The sequence below is a fragment of the Strix uralensis genome, chromosome 3, assembly GCF_047716275.1.
Source record: "Strix uralensis isolate ZFMK-TIS-50842 chromosome 3, bStrUra1, whole genome shotgun sequence".
In the NCBI taxonomy this organism is placed as follows: domain Eukaryota; kingdom Metazoa; phylum Chordata; class Aves; order Strigiformes; family Strigidae; genus Strix; species Strix uralensis.
Window position 1 is genome coordinate 126,013,644 of NC_133974.1, and position 18,459 is coordinate 126,032,102.

Below are 18,459 nucleotides of genomic sequence, written 5' to 3' on the forward strand. Positions count from 1 at the left end.
GTTGCTAAAAGAGACCATTTCAGGCACTCTGCAGACTCTGGAAGACATTGACCTTTCTTTCCTTGGACTCAATTCACATTTTTCACTTCATGGTCATGTGGGATTATTATCTGTAATTGAAAGTAAAATTGTAGATTAAGGAAAAAATTTTGCACAAGAGCTCAATTATAATGGCAAATTCTGTGGCTGAGGAACTACAGAATATATTCAGTCCTTATTAAATGTTATTTCTGAAATGCATGTTAATTAAAGAAGGCTGAAGATGCAGGCTGGATGGATGGAGACAAACAGAACAATCTCAGACCGTTGCAAAGACAGTGTTTCCCCCAGTGGAGACAGACGGATGGCTAGTCTTACTCAGATTGCATCTCTTGAGAGGACGATTTATAATGTACAAGACAGGAGAAATTTATTTGCTAACATATGGAAAACATTTATGGGCTCTACTGAGGATCTGGAATTAAAGAAACACAACTACATACTGTTAAAACTTCTAAATGGAGATTTCATTTAAGAAATAAGCATATTCCCCTCAAGTCAGTGACATTTACTTCTATATACTTTTGTCTTCTGCCCTGTTAAGGCATGAATTTCAGAACAGAGGTTTATATTGATTCATATAGTTGCTGTAGGTCTAATCCACTGAAAAATCATTAGATGGCAAAGTCTTGTTTTGAAAGATATAACCCATGCTTCAGAACGATGGGTGGGGAGCATACGCCGTAGGGATGGGGCAAGGTACTGCTGCTCAAGTTTTGGTCTTGGCACCACAAGTTAACAGTGATGGGAGGAGATGAGGCTACAGACACCAGCCATGCTTCCCAAGCAAATGCTCACATATCCACAGCTGCACGTAATTCACCCCCTTAAAAACAAAAAACCCCCACCTTCTGGTACAAGTAAATGATCCTCCATTAAGCCACACAAGATCATACCCTGAGGGAGAGCTCTACCTCTGGGGCAAACCTTCTCTTCCCCATGTAAATAACTTGCTGGATGCCCGCAAGGGTTGCATGCCGGCTGACGAATAAACAAAACTGATGATGTACAAGTTGCACGCAGTCATCATCCCACGGAGCAGTACTGAAGCTAACAGGATCAGGGACAGTATAAAAGCCCTGTGTCAATCAATATCTAACAGCCATATCAGGGTCAGTGCTTATAAGTAATGAGGCTGGTTGTTTTAAAGCCAGTACCATTACATTGGTGCAAACATCAGTGCTGATGTGCGAGACAAAGTTGGGGTGGCTGTCTGCAACGCAACATAAGAAATGTGAAGTTTTGGACCTCTGTAGTTGAACAGATTGAAACATCTTCAAGGAGAGGCAGGACCTCGGGCCAAATATTTGAGGCAGCAGTGTAGCAGCGATGGCTGGGATTTTCAGAGACGGGTAAATGACTGATTAAATGACTCAATCATGCAGATGCTTTTGAAAATTCTGCCGCACGCAGTTAAGTTTATTCATGCATGTGTGGGAGAGGGGGAGGACTGTGAAGATTTTAATAACTACCTTAGGAAATAAAAAAGAACAAATGTACTTTCTCTTTAAAACAGAGCAAAAAACCCCCAAACCCGAAAAATCCACTGCTGTGGCTGGGGAAGAGAGTTTACAGGAAAGTCGTAAAGAAGTTTTGTGTGCAAGGATGACCAAATGGACTACGACACACAAGTCAAAAAGAAGTGCAAAGAAAGAATGAAACAGAAAGGTAAAAATAAAACATATCACAGCCCTATCAATTTCTTCCAGTTTAAAACCCCTCCATGCTTCAGTCTCTTATTTCTGGCTTATGCAGACTTCATACTCCACCATCACCTACCAGATAAATGGGAAGTTGAGAGCTTCAAAGAGCTTAAGGACTGCAGGAAAAGCAGAAACTTCATCCTGGGAAAGCAAAGAAGAAATATTGGGGGAAAAGATGCTCCTAAAGCCTGATCTTTGGAGTACAACACAGCTGCACTGATGTGACAGCTTGACTAACAGCACCACGCGAGTTACCATCATTGGTGAAGTCCCTCTCACGCTCTGGAGATCACACAACATGCAGCGAGAGCTGCCAGGCAGGGCACAACTGGAGGTGTGAATGTCCCCCTGGATCCCAAAAAGGTGCCGACCACAGCTGAGGTTTCCCTCCTTTCTAATCCTATCAAGTAGCTAGTTCCTCCTTCACCAAGCATCCTACCCATAAATATCTGCACGGCGGGGGGTTATCTGTCACCTCCTTGGGGTCAAGTAGGGGAGAAAAAGTTTTGCAGTTTTGGCTCTTCGCTTTAAATGCAGGAGTTTGGGTGATTTTGATGCAGGTGGAGCACCATTCATCCAACTTTCCCAAGGTAAAGCAAACCTACTTAAAGGCAATAACTTCTTTAAAAAAGCACCCTACAAGTTTAAAAATCAACACTCAACCACAAGACTGAGCTTGTGGAGAAATTCAGGAGCGCTCCCAGGTCACTAAACGTCAGCCGGTTGGATTTAGAAAAAATAGTCTTTCCTATTTCCACAGGCTATTTTTCACTGCTTTAACACTATTTCCACGTCTAACCCAGTGAGAGCTGGCACACACCCACCCAAGGCACATTTCAACAGTGATCCCCTTTCTGACGAGCACAGAAGAGCCGCACGCACACCCATCCCCACCACCCATCCCCAGCAGAGCACGGCTCACCCAGCGACTTTGGGGACAGAACGGTACAAATCAGTAAACCAGTAAACCGCTCTGGCTCCAGCGGTGCCTCCCCCCAGTCCATCCCATCCCAGTGCCTATAAATCACTCTTGGCAGGTAGTTGGGAAGCAGCTGCTAATGATAGCTTTGCTGTGGAGCAGGAAGTCACCTTTTAACCCTGCCTGCTGTTGTTTGTCTCCCGGAGCTGTGACAAAAGGACAGATGCGGACAACATGCCAGCCGCCAGGAGGATCTGGCCAAAACGCAGCAGGGAACCTGCCCTGGTCCCGTACCAGCAAAACATCACCTTCAAAAACACCTTTCGGCTTCGGGTGCTTCCCGGTGCCCTTCTTCAAAATGTCGGTCCTCAGTTTTCCCTCATTCACCCTAAAGATGCTGGGAAGCATCCCAAAGGCTACTTTAATTCAGTTTGTGGCTGCTGCACTGAGGACGTCCCACCTTCCACCCTCCTGCCATCCAGTCCCCACCTGCGTCACGGGACAAGGAGGGCATTTATAACATAACTAACTCACACACACGTGTGCGTGGGGGTTCGCGATCGGAGCTGAGCAAATAAATTTAATAGACAAAGTATTCGTTGTGAGCGTCTTGTTTTCAGCTCATGGAATATCCACGATCGGATTACAATTTCATCCGATGTAATTTTTTTTTTTTTTCCCCTCTTTTAAAGTGTGCAAGCGTAGCTGGGACAGTAGTTTCTTCTGTTTCAGAAAAGCTCCAAAACACATTTTAGACATTACCACAAACTAAATACGAGCAACTCACTCCTACTTAAGTCACCACTGGTTAGGTAGATGGCATGCTACTGTACCTTCCTCCAGCTGAAAAACACTTGCTTGAACTTTCTACATTTCATGCATAGGTGAAACACCTTTAAAGTTGGCTTTTGTTAACTGCCATTCAAAATCTCATTTCCTTGAGTATGTACCCGAGTAGCAGCCACCTATTTGAGCTTGTGGGAAGCTGCTCAAGGACAGAGAGAGGTATTAAGAGGTGTGTGCACCGCTCAGACTAAGCCATAGGAAATTTGAGGGTGATTACTTCCTCACTTCTAGCCCTGACAACACCTGCTCTGCCATGCTTTTCACGTGGCGACGGGAGGCCAACAGAAACCCAACCCATTCTGTAGAGGATATACTTCCATCAAATAAAACACACCCACTGGCCAAACACGATGACAGCTGGAAGCCAACCCCAATGCATAAAAAGAAAAACCCTTTCCAACTTGACCGTGTAAACCGGAGCATAATAATAATAATAATTCAAAGGGAGAATGACCTCGGGTGACATGTACTTACAGTGAAGACATCATCATCGCCGACCTCAGCCTCGTTGTGAAGCGTTGACGAGGAAGTCGTAGACCCTAGGAAATAAAAATAACAGCTTTTTAAACACATGACATTTCTATATAACTTTTTTCTTTTTTTATTAGGCTGGCAAACATTTGGATTCTCACAAGTTTGTATGTTGTAGATGTGTAAAAGAGCGGCTTAAATTAAGGAAGAAAAAGCCATCTACTTGTAGCTGGGTTGGAAAGGTAAAATCTGCAAGTGTTTCTTGACACAGAACCGCATGGCTGCCAATGCTAATTAACTACGTTAAAAATAGCAGTTACCATTTCCAATTACAGAAGACTTTCATTTCTGAAGAACGGTAAAGCTATGTACTAATCAGTGCTCGAAACTAGATCTTCAGCTGTCAAGAAACCGTATACGAGTTATTCTTCACATGTTCCCTAAATCTCGGGGGAAAATGACTTTTTATTTAAAAAAAACCCCTCATTTTGACAATGAATAGTTAGACTGGGTTTCTTCTAATTTTGGAAGTTGTTATGTATTGTAAAGGTCTTCTCTGTTATCAGCTATTTCTCAGTGAACCACCTTGCCCCACGTAAGCAAAGTATCTGAATGGAACTGAAATGTGTAAAACCATAGACAAGAGCAAAATACTGGGGTGCAGTTCTCACTTACTACATGCTAATCATCTGGAAAAGTGGGAAATCATATTAAAAAAGCCTTCCTCCAACCTCTCCCTGCCCTGGAGGTGTTCCCCTCCGGAGCCGCTCAAGAGCCTGGTCAGCACCCACACCACAGAAGGGCAGCGGGGAGGGTGGCACACGCCATTGCTGAACTTGGCAGTAAGTTTATGCTGTGGCTAAAAGGGGGTGACCCCTCTCCCTAGCCCTGGTCAAGGATCCTGACCCCCTTCCCGGCTGGCTTCACCCCCCATGAAGCTGCCAAGGAGGGTGGGTGCAGCAAGATGCTCTGATGGGGGGAGAAACACCAAGTCAAAGGCATTTTTTTGATGTAAGCCCACTGTTATACTGAATTAGGGCCACATCACATCCCTAACTAAAATAGTTGAACAGTTTGTACCACCTTCATTCTGGAAATTTTTTTTAAAATAATGTGCTTTATATAATGCTATCCACACCAGCCTTGGCTGCTCTCAGTTGCATCATCACAAAGATGTGCAGAGCTAAGTGCGAAAGCCCACTTAAAACACTAAGTAACGTGAAAACATTTGTGCCATTTGCTACATTAGCTTTAAAAGTAAAAAATCTAGACGCTCTACAGAGCTGCACAGGATTACTGTACTTGTGCACAAAACTTCTATACTTCTGATGCTACAGGGAACAAACTACCAGTTAAATAATAATAATAATAATAATAATAATAAAGCAATTTCATGAAGTGAAGTTTCAAACGCACATGGTTTGTTGTCTTTAATATTACTGGCTAAATTTGATCAACCACGTGAATAAAAAATGAGCGATAAATGAAATTCACTGTCCGACACTGTGTGCATGAGCCAGTTATTGTTTTTCATTCAGAAAGCCTTATTTGGAAGTTAAGGAGGAACACATTCATGAGGATCAGTCTGTGCTGTTAATGGGATAAATATAGATTTGCTGATTTTGAAGTATCTGAGATCCAGCAGAACTTGATTTTAAATACCTCCACTGTAAAATGGATCAGAAAGAGCAGAATAGGAGTTGCCACATACCAGCATCTCCAACATACTACTCAGTATAGATGAGTTATCACCTCCTTGAAACTTTGCACAATCCCGTGCCACTTACATAAAACATCACATTTATGACTCAAAACGCTTCCCAGTTTTAGCAAGCAAAAAGAAAGCGGAAGGCCTGGCTGTAACTTCTTCACATTAATGGCAGAGCAAAAAGCCAGTGAATAAAGTAGTTGAGAAGATCCTTCCTCTAACTGATGAGGTATTTACCAGGACAGAGCCCTGGGGGATTAATTCTCTCCCAGTATCTACCATTTCCATGTTAAAGCAAGGACAGGGCATCCAGAACATTAAGCTGTCTTATGGAGCTGATGTCCTCAAAAAGAATACACATCTGTATATATATTTGAGCTAGTATCCTCAAAAAATAATGTCATTTGTATATAAAAATATCCCAGTCACACTGGGTGAGGAGGAGGAAGGCTTTGGACCACTAAGTCCCTACATAAAGTGGCATGGTAAAATAAAATAAAATAAAATAAAATAAAATAAAATAAAATAAAATAAAATAAAATAAAATAAAATAAAATAAAATAAAATAAAATAAATCAAGTAAAACTCCTATGAAGAATCAAATTTCATTAAAGTACTGAATTATAGCTGAATTATGACTGCCTGATTGCAATGAAATGTGAAAAGGAAAAATTTATGACAACTTCAAAGCATAGGCAATTCAAACACATTTTTTTACAGAAATAAAAAAACCCAAGAACACAAAAAAGTCTTCAAGAACTACCATTCAACTAAGAGGATGCAGACAAAACTAATTACTGCAAAAAACCAAAAACAAAACAAAGTTTTATTCAACTCCAGGCAGGAATTCATATTGTGATTTAACAAAGACTCAGTAAGACGAGACTCGGCTACATATAAAAAGCCTGGGCTGTTTGAGTTGCCATCACTAGTGTGAAACCCAAGTCTATCAAAAAAAGCAGTATTAACAGACTTGATAATAATTAAGGGGGAAAGTCTGGACAGAGCAGGTTAGAGAGGATTGGAAAAATACTTGCACTGAAATCCCTTTTCTCTCTTAAAGGTAAGCTGGGCTTGCTCAGCATAGAGTAAGTGCTGGCTACACTCGGGCGTGTGCACAAGAGATGTCCAAGCCCAAGAATGGATTTTAAACCCATCCCTCTTCCCAGCTCCGTGACTCAAAGCCCCTTCCCCACTCTTCCAAGGGTTGAAGTGGCCGCCGCTGTGTGCCGCGGTACCTTCAATGAGGTCCTCAATGGCTTTTCTCACTCCTCTGTCGAAGGCTCGAGCGTCAGCGGGGCTTTGAAAAGTGAGCCCAAATTTTCTGTTGTCGACTTTCCAGTGGTGGAAGGTGGGGTTCGCCTTCGTGTACACCAGGTCCTTCTTCACAAAGCACTCCAGCACCACCTGGGAGGGCGTGAGCCCCAAAAGAGGAGCAAAGTCACTTTTCCCACCCCAAGGACACAGTCGGCACCATCTCAGCCCAGACCCAAAAGCACGCCAAGTCATCTCACGTAGGGGAATATCCTTCCCTACCAAACGATGACTAATAAACACCAGACACTGTAAATGTTCTCATAACCACTGTGCATTCATCCTTTGCTTGCGCTCTGAGTAGGTGCTTGCTCCCTATCCCAGGAGCCTACTTCAGACCCAACGTGGCACAGGTTACAGCGAGCAGGGGCTCAGGTGGAAGAAGAACCTCTTCTCTCAATAATTTTGCTCAACAGAAATTTTATCTGCCAGCGGCAGATTTAGGAGGTGCTGTAACACTCCCCTCACCCTTTTTTCCTCCCTCATCCCCAGCCAGGCAGTCATCTCAAGCTCTGCTGTGCCAAAACCCATCTCTAGGGTGATGCTCAGGGAGAACAGGAATGGCTTGTTAGTCTTACTCCATCCTCCAAAACCGTAAGCATGGCTCCCAAATAGTGTCAAAAAAGTATCCTAAGCAAAATAGTATTGCAATAGACAAACCACACGTGAAACAGCTTTAAAAAGGCAGTCATTTTGAAAGCAAGATAATTTCTGACTCAAATAATGCATTTTTTTTTCCCAAGCACTGAGTTCGCAGAGCCTGTGCAGGGAGTGCTGTTTTTAAGCTAGCCCATCTCTTCACAGGAGCGAATTTCAGAAGAATCAAATATATAGAAACAAGATAACAAACTATAACATCTAAAATGGACCCTGCAAATACAGAAAAGGCTTTACTAATTTGATTTGTGTGAGGAAAGAAGAGAGCTCCTTTTTAGATAAAGAGCTACCAGGAGAAACCGAGTGCGTCAATTCATAAGAGACAACTTGTCTTCATATTCTCACTCTGCTCGTTCAAACCTTGAACGGCACGCAGCATAAATAATTCATGGCCATTTTAAAGGCTTGCACTGCATTACTCAGTGCAATGTGACTGGCTTCATGGGTTCTTTACACTTCAATTCACTTCTCACTTACCCCTGCTAGGTCTTAGAAAAAAAACACAGGCCCTTTTTCAATCATCAAAAGGGGGTCTTTTGCACATGGGATGTCAAAAATTTACCTGTGCCTTCCAGGTGGCAGCACGCCAACCTAGATAGCAAAAGATAGCAATTCGAGATGAGGATGGGTTTGTCTTGTCCAATCTGGTATTATTTGCACATGCCTGTTTTTTATGTTTTAAAAAAAACTGGTGCAAGAATACAATAGCAATAGATTTGGGATAATTCTCATTATAAGAACAGACAAAAGTTGAATTAGGGTCTATTACCAGTTTGTCTTTCTGCCTTTCACCATGGATTAGAAATCCACTTCTTCCATTGCCCTCCGGGTACGTGACCTTGCAGACGCCAACTCTACTGAGACCGCCTCCTTCTTGCGGCAACCATCCCCCACTGGAGTCATCTCGGGTCATAACCACAGCTTTGACTCGCACAATATAGCTGTCACTGCAATGGTAACAAAACAAAAACAGAACTTTTTGTGAGCATCACACAGTCTCATCAGAGCGTTTCTTCTTGAGGGCGGTACTTAGACAGCACTGGTCTGGTCTTAACACAGAATTTCTGCCCAAGATGGAAGTCCACCTCCATGATGGATGGCCTCAACCACTCAAGCCACCAAAGAGATCCATCAAACAGCAAGGAATGAAGCCTCTGGGTTGCCAGATATCAAAATACAGATCAAACAACCCATGGTCCCGGACACACTTTCCCTCATGCAGCTGGGGACAGGGACTAAGAGAGTGGGGTGAGCCAGGCAACACCCCAAGGCCACCACCCGCAGGGGATGCACTGGGGCATCAGGTCTCCAAAGTATTGGGAGAACATGTGGAGCTCAAATAAACCACAAACAAAGTGGTTTAAGGTTTTTGTGATCAAATTAGCGAAGTGGGCTCTGGAAAACGACACTCAAAATTCCTCCGCAACTGGGACAGCCTTATGGGAAAAAACCCACAACTGTGGCTTCAGCTGGTACCTCAGATGACAGGAGATGGGAATCATCTCAGTTCAGGTCATCAGGACCACCCCATGTCCCTAAAAAGAGCTCCATCAGCATTTTAAGGGGCTTTCAAATGCAGTACATGATAACCTCACAAGAAGCTATTCTGGAAGCACCTGAGATTTGGGGCATAATCGAGGTGCCCATCGCAAGGGGTCAAAAGAGCCCCCACAACAGGAGGCTCCGCTCTCCCTGGCTTCCTCCCGTACCCTTCCACAGAGCAGTTGTTCCAGCATTTGCTGGGAACGTCACCAGGGAGGGCGTCATTTGGGACCAGAAAGGCCACTACAGGACAAAGCAAAAGCCGTGCACCTTGCATGGACGTGCAACAGACTCCAAGCTGAAATGGGCTGTCCCCACCCCAGAGCTGCTGAGAAATACCCAAATTAGCTTTTCTGTCCTCACACTGCTGCTGAGTCCTGGCTCGGTGTAACCTGTCACGTTTTAGACATCAACCCAGTGACTGCTCAGGAACAGCGCTGACGGCTCTGATGCCCTCACAGGGAGGTCACCATAGCATGGTTAGACGTCAACTACGCACAACCTCAGTGCTGGCAGCTGCAGAGTTGCCAAGACACCCGCTAGCATCTGCAAAGGTGCCGCAGGGCACTCAAACCTCGGCAAAACCAGGAACATCAACAGGAGCTAAGAAAAAGGATGCACAATGAAAACTGCCCAGGAATTGTTCATTTCCAGACCACCAGGTTTGCTTACCAGGAGGAGGAAGCTCAACCCATAGAGGGCTCCAGGGGAGGCCTTTCAAAACGACAGGTATCAAATCCTTTAGGGAAAGAAATTCCTCCAGCATCCTGCACAACGTGACAACACAACAGGCCCTTTCTATCCAATATTACAAGTAGCAGTATCTTTCTTCATCCTGCACCAGGTAAAACTGCCTTTTCTTTTCAGACATTATTTTTGCATCACTTTTGTAATTCAAGTGCTAATAATTGAAGCCCGAGTTCTCCTTTCTCTAATACGACCAGATTTTATTTAATACCTAAGCAAGCAGCCTCACGGATACTACTCGAAGGCAGTTTTGAGGACAGACCAAGGGAGGCAGCGAGCATCTTCTGGGCAGAGGTGCCTTGGAGCAGCAGCTAATCTCTTCAGCAGCTAGACAGATCTCACAACACGCACGCTACAATTTTCCCTTCACAGGCTTTATTTTAGACACACACCAACTTTCTCACCAGACCTATGCAATGAAGGCAGTACACAGATGCTTAAGGTTCACCCCCTACTGCTCTGAAGACTTTGTACTGGTCGATAAAAAGCTTTTCAGCATACTCAGATACACGGCCCATACCACAGCTGACACACGCAAGGCATTCAACTGAGAAACAACATTTTTAAGAATATTTTTGCTCTTGAGTCCTTAAAGCAGCATCCTGCGACAGGAAACAGGGCAAGCGTGTCTATAAACAGATCCTGTTAGCTTTTTATTTCCTAATGAAAACCCACTTCTAGATTTTACCAGTGGCAACTTTAATCTCTTGGCTTCCTGATACTCAAAATTAAGAAAAATATTTCAGCTAATTTCCTACTGTGCAAAAATTGAGCTGCTTCCCTCCAAGACAATTTTTGTTTTCTTCTCTGTACCTTTCCCACATGGTCTATAAGGATTAGCAATTAACAGATAAAGAAAAAAGAAACCCAACTATATGTTTCTATATAGTTCTCCTGTTCCCCAAGGATCCTTTCTGGACTTATTTTTAACTTCTCACTTCTGGGGAACTCCCATTAAACTTCAAGCTCTCTTCTGAAGTTGGAGCTGCTCAACATGACCTTCCTTCCCATCCTCCTGCAAAAGTCAGCCACACAAACTGCTACTTCTCCTTCCACACTTGAAAATTGCCACTGGCAATACAGCTTCCTGCGGGATTTACTATTCACTTTTACAGCAGCAGCCGGAGCCTTCGGCTGTCCCAAAAGTAATGTCATCTTCAGTTACTTTGCTGCAGGAATCGCCCACTTAAAGGAAAACTAAGCAAGCTACTCAGTACTTTGTGATTTCTACCAATTATTTTTGTGTTTCCATCACCTCTCGGTGATCTCTCTAGGCTCATAATTACGTTTGAATACTAGTGGACGCCTACACATTAAATTCAGGTGCCCTGACTACTATCCCTGCCCATTATAATCACAATCCGGTGGGGCACAGAGCCACATGATTTTCATTTCATATCCAGACCTATACTGTGACCTATGGCTCTTACAGCCATCAAGGCCACTGATTTCACCCACGTGCCAAGCAAACATCATATAAACTGCATTTCTCCCATCTTGAAGAGCTACTTCCTTAAATATATCAAGCCAGAAAACCTAGTTTCCATCCCCTTAGAACAGCAAGAAGACCTCTGCTCCCCTATTAGAAGAGGACCTTGTGCAGCAGAAGGGCTCACCTTTAGCAAGGCAAGCAGAGCTCTGGCTCTGTTAATGCAATCCCTTGGCACGCTCTCCTGCATGATCAAAAGTCACAGGTGACGCTGCGCTCCCTGGAAAGCCCCATCCCCACTCCCACTGGGCTCCAGCCATAGGCACATGTCTCCCAATGTGCAACCTATGCCAAGGGACTTGGGAAAAAGAAAGAAAATAAATAAGGAAAGAAGGTGGTTAAGACGTCTTAGGGCTTGATGTCTTGGTTTAGTCACTGGACTAGGACTCAGAAGCTGCACATTGAATTTTCAAGGCTGTGCACCGCTTCCTTCAGTTTTCTATGTCAAAATCTTGCCTGCCGTTTCCATCCACAAGCCTAGAATAGGCAATGCTTCTTTCCCTCATGCCAGTGTTGATAAATACTTGGGAGGGACTCAAATATTTCAGGTCCATATAAGGACCTTGCTTCCTTAGTGTAAAAGCTGTTTATTTTCTTTGCTATTTAATTTTATGCGACTGCACCAAGGCTCCGGCTGGTTGCAAGCATTCATAATCCTCAGGAGCAAAGGAGAGATCTGCAAATCCCATGTGCATGTCACTGCTGAGACCTTAGTGCACTGAATCAGCGAAACAACCACGTTCAAGTCATCCACCTGCACTTTTATCACGGCAACTGTGCAATTTGACTGTTCCAGCAGAAATGGTTAATGAGGTACGTGAAAATATTTGGTCCAGTCCCATTAACGAGATACCAACTGCCACTGAGATTAGATAACTGAAGCCTTTCATATAGTTAAAAATGAAACAGCTAAAAAAACCCCACAGTAGCTTTAGTTCCCCTTGTTTTATTGGCTTCTTAAAACTTTAAGACCACTCTAATTGCTGGGTTTATGGCCTACGTGCTACGCATTTCATGCAAACTATTCTTAATTACACTTTTAAATGGAATACTTTGCTATCTTTACCCTACAGATTTGTCTTCAACAGCCTTAAAAGCTTGGGAAGAAAAGTATCTGCAGGGATTACCCAGCTGCATGGCAGCCGGCCAGCGTGTTCCAGGGCTGATTCAGGTTGTTCGCCCGCCCCACCCTGAGCAAAAAACCATAATGAACTTGGGGAGTAAAGGTAGCACAGAAAGCCACGTGCTGTTTTTATTGGAAGGAAAAGAGAGCCCTTTAAAAATTATAGCTCGTGGGTGTGCATATATATCTATTAAAAAAAAAAAAAAAAGGAGTGCGTGCGTGCGTATCTGGAGGATATTGAGAATTTTCCTAAACAAGAAGTGACTGAATGATTACCTCTGCAATAACTGAACTATGGGTGCGTTACTTACAGACACACAAATGCTTTGTAAAAGTTAGGCTAAGATAGATGATGTTTAAGGTGGATAAAAGTGCTTTCTTCCAGCATGCATGAACTACATTATAAAATGCAGCTGACACCAACCAGTGCTCTCCAACACGAACCACATCACTTACAGCAACTGCAGCGCAGCAAAACCAATGGGGGACACAGCCCTGAGCCTTGTACACCTGGCGTGGGCTTATGGCTACAATCCTGCATCCAGGACTAAACAGCAAATAGTTCCTTTGTTAGTTAAGGCTTTAATTTTGACAGTGTCTTTGCAAGAGGAAGGTGAAAATCCACAGCTCCCTTCCACTCTTCTTATCCACTTTGCTTCAAATGCAGCAACTGCAAATACCATCTGAGATGTCTAAAAATCCCAAGGGGAAAAGAAAAAAAAAAAAGTATTTTTTATCTACTACTTTTCTTTGAGTCACATTTAGCATCTAAAACACTTCCCAGACACCTTCCATAATTCAATAATATTTTTCCCTCTAGCCAGACTAGTTGACCAAAAAACTTAAAAACTTCCATGCAAAAACAGCCATATAGCATTTCAGTGTTTTCCTCCCTTCTCAACCTTGCAGCTTACAAGGCCAGGAGAGATTCAGGTCTCAGAAAGAAAGGTAATTGCATATAATGGGTTTCAAAATTACGGACTGCTGTCTTTAATGCATCAGTGTTCCCAGATCCCAGATTTCAGGGAAGAGCCAAAAGGACAGCAAGAGGCTGAGAATGCAACAGCTGCCAAGGTCGGACTGTTCAGCTGAACTGAACCGCAGACACGGGGCGCTTAAAATGGATCCATGCAAATTTAACTTTACGATTACTGGGGCATAACCTGTCTTTGGCTGCGCTGGATGTATTTCATGGTGCTCTTACTTTGCCCTCTGTCCCTGCCCCAGCAACTCTGACAACTGGAGTTAAAGTCATCCCATTCTGCCCAGGTGATCGCTGCAAATTATATTGCAAGGATCCTCTCCAGAGTTCACCCCACAGCCAGGAAGCAGCAGCATTTTGATGGAAGTTATGAAAAACTGCTGATTTTGGAGTCCCACTTTCTTGACCTGATGTTTGGTTCATGAACCTTCTAGCAAGGGTGAAATACCAGCATTTTCTTCTTCAAAACCCTAACTCACCACTTTGTTAGAAAGAAAACTTCTGAGTGCACGGAGCCACAGCAAAATAAAGTTGGTATTTTGATACCATTTAGATTTCTAGTAGGTTTGAAGCTTTTTCATTATGTATCAGCATGAAAAAGCACCCCCTGCACTGCTCTGGTCAGATCCAATGTTAAAATGGAGCCTGCAGAAAACCATGGAAAACCTCCCAAAAGTCCTCCTTGTCTTCACCTCTGCATCACACCAGGAACACAGAACCACTGTATCTGCAACCCACCTCTAGTATGATAAATTTGCAACCTGTATTTTTCTGTCTTTCAAATCCAGTACTGCTAGAATAAAAAGGCATCTGAAAAATTTTGGTTTCCACCTGGTTGGAGTCAATACAAGAGAGTTCAAGCTCCACATGTCTTGCTCCAGAGATGCTGGCCGAGTCCTGCAATGTGCCTGTCCTAGGGCACTTCATCTTAAACCAATATTAACCTTACAAGCTCAATTTCAGGACACTTCTCTGTCTCAACAAAATGAGAAAACTTTGTTGGCATTTAGCATTTCCTCCCAGCTTTCCTCTGAAAACGGAAAGGAGTTTTCCCTTCCAACTTCCCAATTCATGCCTGGCTGCTGAACAGAGTTTGGCAGCACGTGTTCAGCTTGTATGCTGACCATTTCAGGGGCGAAAAGGGGAAAAAAATATTAACTCCAAGAACACTGTTAGCTGCAGCAGCGCAGATGGTAGAGGAGGAACATCCTGCGCCGAAGAAGTGCTCGTGCAGAATTTGGGGATCACCGCTGGTAAGTTTTAAGACACGCACAGTCCTAACCTGCACGTCCCATAAAGCATCCCAGAGGAGTAGTTCTGCACAAAGATCACTCAATGCTGGGGGTTTTCCTGCTGGCTGAGTGCTGCTCAAAATCTTGTGGGCAGCAAAAAACCCAACCCAGCAGGGTGATAGCTCCGATGGGACTGAGAGGGTCCTGGATGTGGCAGGGATGCTCAAAGGCTCATATGCCTTTGACCCTCAAAAGCTTGTCTTCCCATAGGACACATGGCCTCATGCAAGGAACACGGCTCCAGGAGGTTGAAGCAAGCCCAGAGTACCACCTTTTGACTGCAATTTTTCATTCCTTGATGCCTTTCTGTGTCTAGAGCAACCCCAAAGGCAGAATAAAGAGGGGCCTGGTCCTCCATGGCCAGTGCTTGGGTTTGCTTCCAGCACTGTAGCCCATCCGAAAATCCTCAGTAGGAAAAGATTAACAGCAGTTTTGTTTGTTTGTTCTTTCAGAAGGAAAAGGACTTCTCAAAAAAACCAAGACACCTGCAACAATCCAGCTGCCCGCCTCCACAACTCCCTTAAACACCGAGGCGACGATGAACAAAAGAACCCTTTCACCAAAATGTTTGTTAAACATTTAAGGCTGATTTTATTGAGTTTACAAGAAACAGCTCTATCCTAAATCACTCCAATAGGATTTCATAATCCCATAATTATTTTAGATCCTTCCGGGAAGTACGTGAAAAACTAGTTTTAATATATATTTTTATATATATACATAATAGACATAAGGTAGCTATGCAAATTTTCTTTTATATATATTCCTTTCTTTTATATATATATATATATAAAATTTTTCTGGGTTTTGGTGTTTTTTTTTTTAAATGACACACACAAAAGCATTGGTTTCTGCTGTGAGAGTAACACAGCACATTTTTACAATGCAACGTCCCAACTAATTTGGCTGCACCAAACTAGGGGACAAGAGCAATTTTCTGCTGAAGACAGGGTCCTGCACAGGCTAGATGGGTTTCTTGGCCAGCATAACCTCTCCTCCTGCACTAGGCTTGTCTGGTGATCCCCACAAAGTGCCGTACATGTGGGCAAAACCCCAAACCAACCAGTAAGTGGCTTTTCAGGGGAAAAAAGCAGGCTTGCAAACATGCTGACAGGCAAGCGAAGATCCACCAACACAGCTCAAGCACACAGATTTTAAAGGCTATTCTCAGAAATTAGCTTAATACACAAACAATATTGAGTTAAAATGAAAGTTTAACTGCATCAGGGGCAGATTAATTTAACCCTCGTGGCCGCACTGAAGCATTTATGTAATATATTGCTGAAACTGTGTTAGAGCTACCAAAACCCGCTGCAAAAGTTGTTAGAAAAACACCCCCAAAAGTATCTTTTTCTAAGAGACAGCCACAACACCACTGAGATGCACGCCAACAACGAAACTTTTAATGAGCAACCATTTAATAAAACCTCTTCAAAAAAACACAGTGAACATCCTTCTTACTGGAGAATGAATTACTTCAGGACCAGCCTCCTCTCAGCTTTGCATGGTGACTCTTTTGTCAGTGATTGCAAGTTAGAGGTTTGCTGTTTATTAAAAAAAAAAAACCCAAACAAAAAAAACCGGCAAAAAAAATTTTCTTCAAAAATGTTTAATGGATCAATTCTGCAATAAATCATTACAGCAGCACATATCAGTATGTCTTGGAAAGTTGTATGGAGCAGCAAAATAAAAAAACCCAAACAGTTTAATAAAATAATGAATTTAAATAATTTACCCTGCAGCAGCTCATGAAGCCGGCATGCAGTACAGGCAAGAGTTGCACACTCAAGTCCTTCTATTTTTGTGCAAGGGTACAAAATATTAACAGATTTCAAGGAAAGCTAATTAGTACTATCATTTACTGTAATGAGAAAGGAAGTTGTTATTGCATGACAGATGGTATTTGTTTTATATCGCACGCCAGATAAGCAAAAATCGCATAAAAGCTTAGCCAGCCAAACAGGTAGTTGCAGGAGATCTGCATCCTGAATTGATTTCCCACTCCACCCCTCCTGAAAAAAAGCCACAACCAAGTTCTACCCCAATGTTTTTTCTAACATATACTGACCATACTCTGTCACTGTTACCCTGTTAGCTAATGAATGCTGGTATTTAGCAAAAATAAGAAGACTAACCATCACAGCAGCTGTATTGCAGCTTTCTAAGTTTTATCACCCTCCTTATTTTGTAAAATGAAACTAGAGATTTGATAGCGCTCGCCAAAACTTACAGAGGAATGTAATGGAGAAATCTATTCAATTCACAAGACGACGCTGTTCCACGTGACCCTCTTCCCCATCCAATGAGTTTTTGCTGTCACGCTGTAGACCGCTGTGATGCCCACGATGACACCAAAGGTGTCAGCCAGACGAGGTATCCCATTACTCCCATATAACATCACATTTTTCAGATTAAGTGCCACCCATCCTAATGCAGCCATATTACAGTTTGAGTGAAAATAATGCAAGGCATGTTTATCTTCAGCTACAGAATCAATGATACTCCAGGACATAAAAATAAATTATTATGTATACACATACACTGTATTTCTGAAAAATCTGAAGTGTACAAAGCAAAGAAAAAAACCACCAAAACCCTTTGCTCAACCCAAGTGGTTTGCATTTTCCCCCACTCTCCTCCATTTTGATGAGTGGAGAATGCAACTATATTTATCCCCCTGTAAACATCCTTCATGACACGAACGATACAACTACAAAGGCTAGACAACAATATTTTGCAAACATAAAAAAAAATTCTGTGACTCAATTCCAGCTGAATCTATTTCAGATGAGGGGGCAGGGAATAAGCAAGATAACTATGGTCTAAAATGTTTTTATCTTTTCCTGTGTAAACGCGTTTAAAAAAAAATAGAATAAAAGAAGACATTCTTAACCACATCAAAACCAGCATGCACACCGAGTTTGCTTTCCACCTCTCTTTAACCCCCCCCCCATCCACAAAGTGTCCATGGAGAGGGACATCAAGGGCAGCAGCTTCCCAGGCAGCATCTATTTTCCTCTCAGTATTTGAGAGGGCGCACATGAAACCATTACTTCTGAAAAAAATGTATATATAACCATAAAAGAAAGCGCGTGTTTCACAGAAGAAGTCATACATATTCACTGATAAATTATACGCTGATTTAGAAAAGATTCAGAAAGGCTGTGGGGGCAGGTGGAGGAAAAAAGCAAGAGTAAAAAATATGAAATTATACACCGCGAGAACACACACACATACCTGCTGGGGGATGCCATTTCCTCTACATTTTACACCCCGATTGCTCCGTTTTACCATCATTGCCACTACCAGCCTCCCGACCGGCGCTGGCTGCCCCCCGTCCCAGCTGGCTGCTGCCGAGCGAGCGAGCGGCTTCCCCCCATGCGTGATTCAGTCTCCTTGAGGGATGTGCTGCATTGTACCGCGTGAGTCATCCCAGAGGTATTCTGCGTATTACAGCCCTGGCCCGACCATTACTCATTCGCAACATCCTCCCCACTCCGAGAGCACAAGCGCACGCACCGACCAAAGATCCTTGCTTCCCCACCCCGGTTATAGGCTGGAAAAAAAATAAAATAATTATGATACAACCGCCATAAACTAATAATGGGGGCGTTCAGCAGTGGCTGA

General features: G+C 43.2%; 1 protein-coding gene across 1 annotated transcript in view; it reads right to left on the reverse strand.

Moving 5' to 3' along the window:
• The window catches only part of SPRED2 (sprouty related EVH1 domain containing 2), a 66,196-nt gene that overhangs the window by 19,573 nt on the left and 28,164 nt on the right, over positions 1-18,459 (reverse strand). The window contains exons 2-4 of the mRNA XM_074864338.1: positions 8,427-8,604; positions 6,925-7,093; positions 3,982-4,046 (exon numbers count right to left, since the gene is read on the reverse strand). Of these exons, the coding sequence (XP_074720439.1) occupies positions 3,982-4,046; positions 6,925-7,093; positions 8,427-8,604 (412 nt within the window). The remainder of the gene's footprint in view (positions 1-3,981; positions 4,047-6,924; positions 7,094-8,426; positions 8,605-18,459) is intronic.